The 1,680-nt window shown below is 31.0% G+C and overlaps 1 protein-coding gene across 1 annotated transcript in view; it reads right to left on the bottom strand.

The window, feature by feature from the left end:
- LOC108694359 overlaps positions 1 to 965 on the bottom strand; it is a 38,920-nt gene extending 37,955 nt beyond the window's left edge. The window contains exon 1 of the mRNA XM_018203786.1: positions 749 to 965. Coding sequence (XP_018059275.1) covers positions 749 to 881 — 133 coding nt within the window. The 5' untranslated portion in view covers positions 882 to 965. The remainder of the gene's footprint in view (positions 1 to 748) is intronic.
- Positions 966 to 1,680: the final 715 nt, after the last annotated feature.

The following is a 1,680-nucleotide window of genomic DNA, read 5'->3' as shown; positions in this document are numbered from 1 at the left end:
ATATATATATATATATATATATATATGTGTGTGTGTGTGTGTATATATATATATATATATACAGAGTGTTTGATAATTAATAAAATTTTCGCATAGCGACAGAATAGATTAAACTGAGTCAAAAAGTCTTCTATCATTTTGCAATTTTCGCAATAGTTAACAAGATTAATTACTGAAAATCGCTGAATATTGATTTTCAGTAATTTTTTTATTCAAGTACTAATAACTTTTGAATGAAATTTTTATAATAACTTTTGAATGAATAGTGATCACCATCTAAAATCTTTTGAAGATCACTCAAGATAATGATCTTGACAACATATGTTAAAATCCAGATTATCGGCGTATCCTTTAATCCGAATAATTATTAAAAATTATTTAATGGAAATCGATAGGAGATCTCTCTTTTCACAGATAACAAATTCTGATTTGTTTTATTTGCATTATCATTGTTATTATTACAATAATCTTCGAGTAGTTATTGATCTATAAAAAAAATTTTAATCCAATATGTTCAAACTGAAAGAAGTGTGGTATTTGCAAAACAAACTTTTGGAAGAATATGCGAATGTCAAGTAGCTAAAATAAAAAAGATCAATACAAAATAACGCTCGAAGCTGCCTCTACTTTTACTTTACGCAACGCCGGAATCTGCTCGGCTTTGACGACGGATGGAACGTGCGCAAACAATAATTTCACGTAAAAACATACTTTACTGAAGGGAAAACCAGAAGGTGGTTGCACTTACCGGTGCGCACCAGTACGTTGAGCAGGATGTACAGGACGAGAGTGGTGACCCGGTATCCATGTATTATGATCATCAGCCACTTCGATACGTTGAATCCCGCCGCGTGCCATAGACCCGTGCCCTCGTGCACCATATTTTCCCCGTTCAAGCCTCAAGGGCGTCGTCGCCCTCCGTATGTGTTCCTTGTGCCTTCATTCACCAGCACTCTGCAATCGAACAATGTAACATAAGTGTTATTTGGCGATACAATTCTTACTTTTCACTACGCGTCTTCGAGAATGTCAAGTCTTTGTGCTGTGACACAAATTAAAACATCGAGAGCTCATTTCGCGAGAAAGAAAAAACGGTGAGATGTTAGATCGTTGGTACTCAAAAACCCTTTTTAAACGTGACTTTTACTATTGCTCTTTTGTTGCAGCTAATTTAATTATGTCGTAGATTTTATCTAATCTATGCGATAGTATAGGTCCTAATGATGATATTTTCTTTATTCGGAGAAAATACTGTTTAAAACCGAATATTTTAGATATGATTTTCGAATTATTTTTGTAAAATAATATTGGAATATTTTTATAAAAATTGAGAATTATTAAGATTTCCTTCCGTTAGATAAATATTAATATTATTTGAAGAAATTAACACTAACACAAATACAGAAAAAGAACAAATATAGAAAAACGATTTAATACGATGCAAACATATAATACAAAGAACATCGTTAATAATTTATTAACAATCAAAAACTATTGTGTTGATATAACAACGTATTTTGTCATTACAACTGTATTAATAATCGTACCTATTAAATTAACTACATATTGATTGCGTTAATTATATAATACCCTCAATTAACTTGATATTTGAACAAGAGCGATTGTGTCAGTTTCAATCTACATAATTTTCTCAATATAATAACTTTCGAATTGTAAGAT

This window comes from Atta colombica, unplaced genomic scaffold (assembly GCF_001594045.1).
Source record: "Atta colombica isolate Treedump-2 unplaced genomic scaffold, Acol1.0 scaffold12, whole genome shotgun sequence".
NCBI classification, from domain to species: domain Eukaryota; kingdom Metazoa; phylum Arthropoda; class Insecta; order Hymenoptera; family Formicidae; genus Atta; species Atta colombica.
This window is presented reverse-complemented; position numbering and strand designations above follow the sequence as displayed.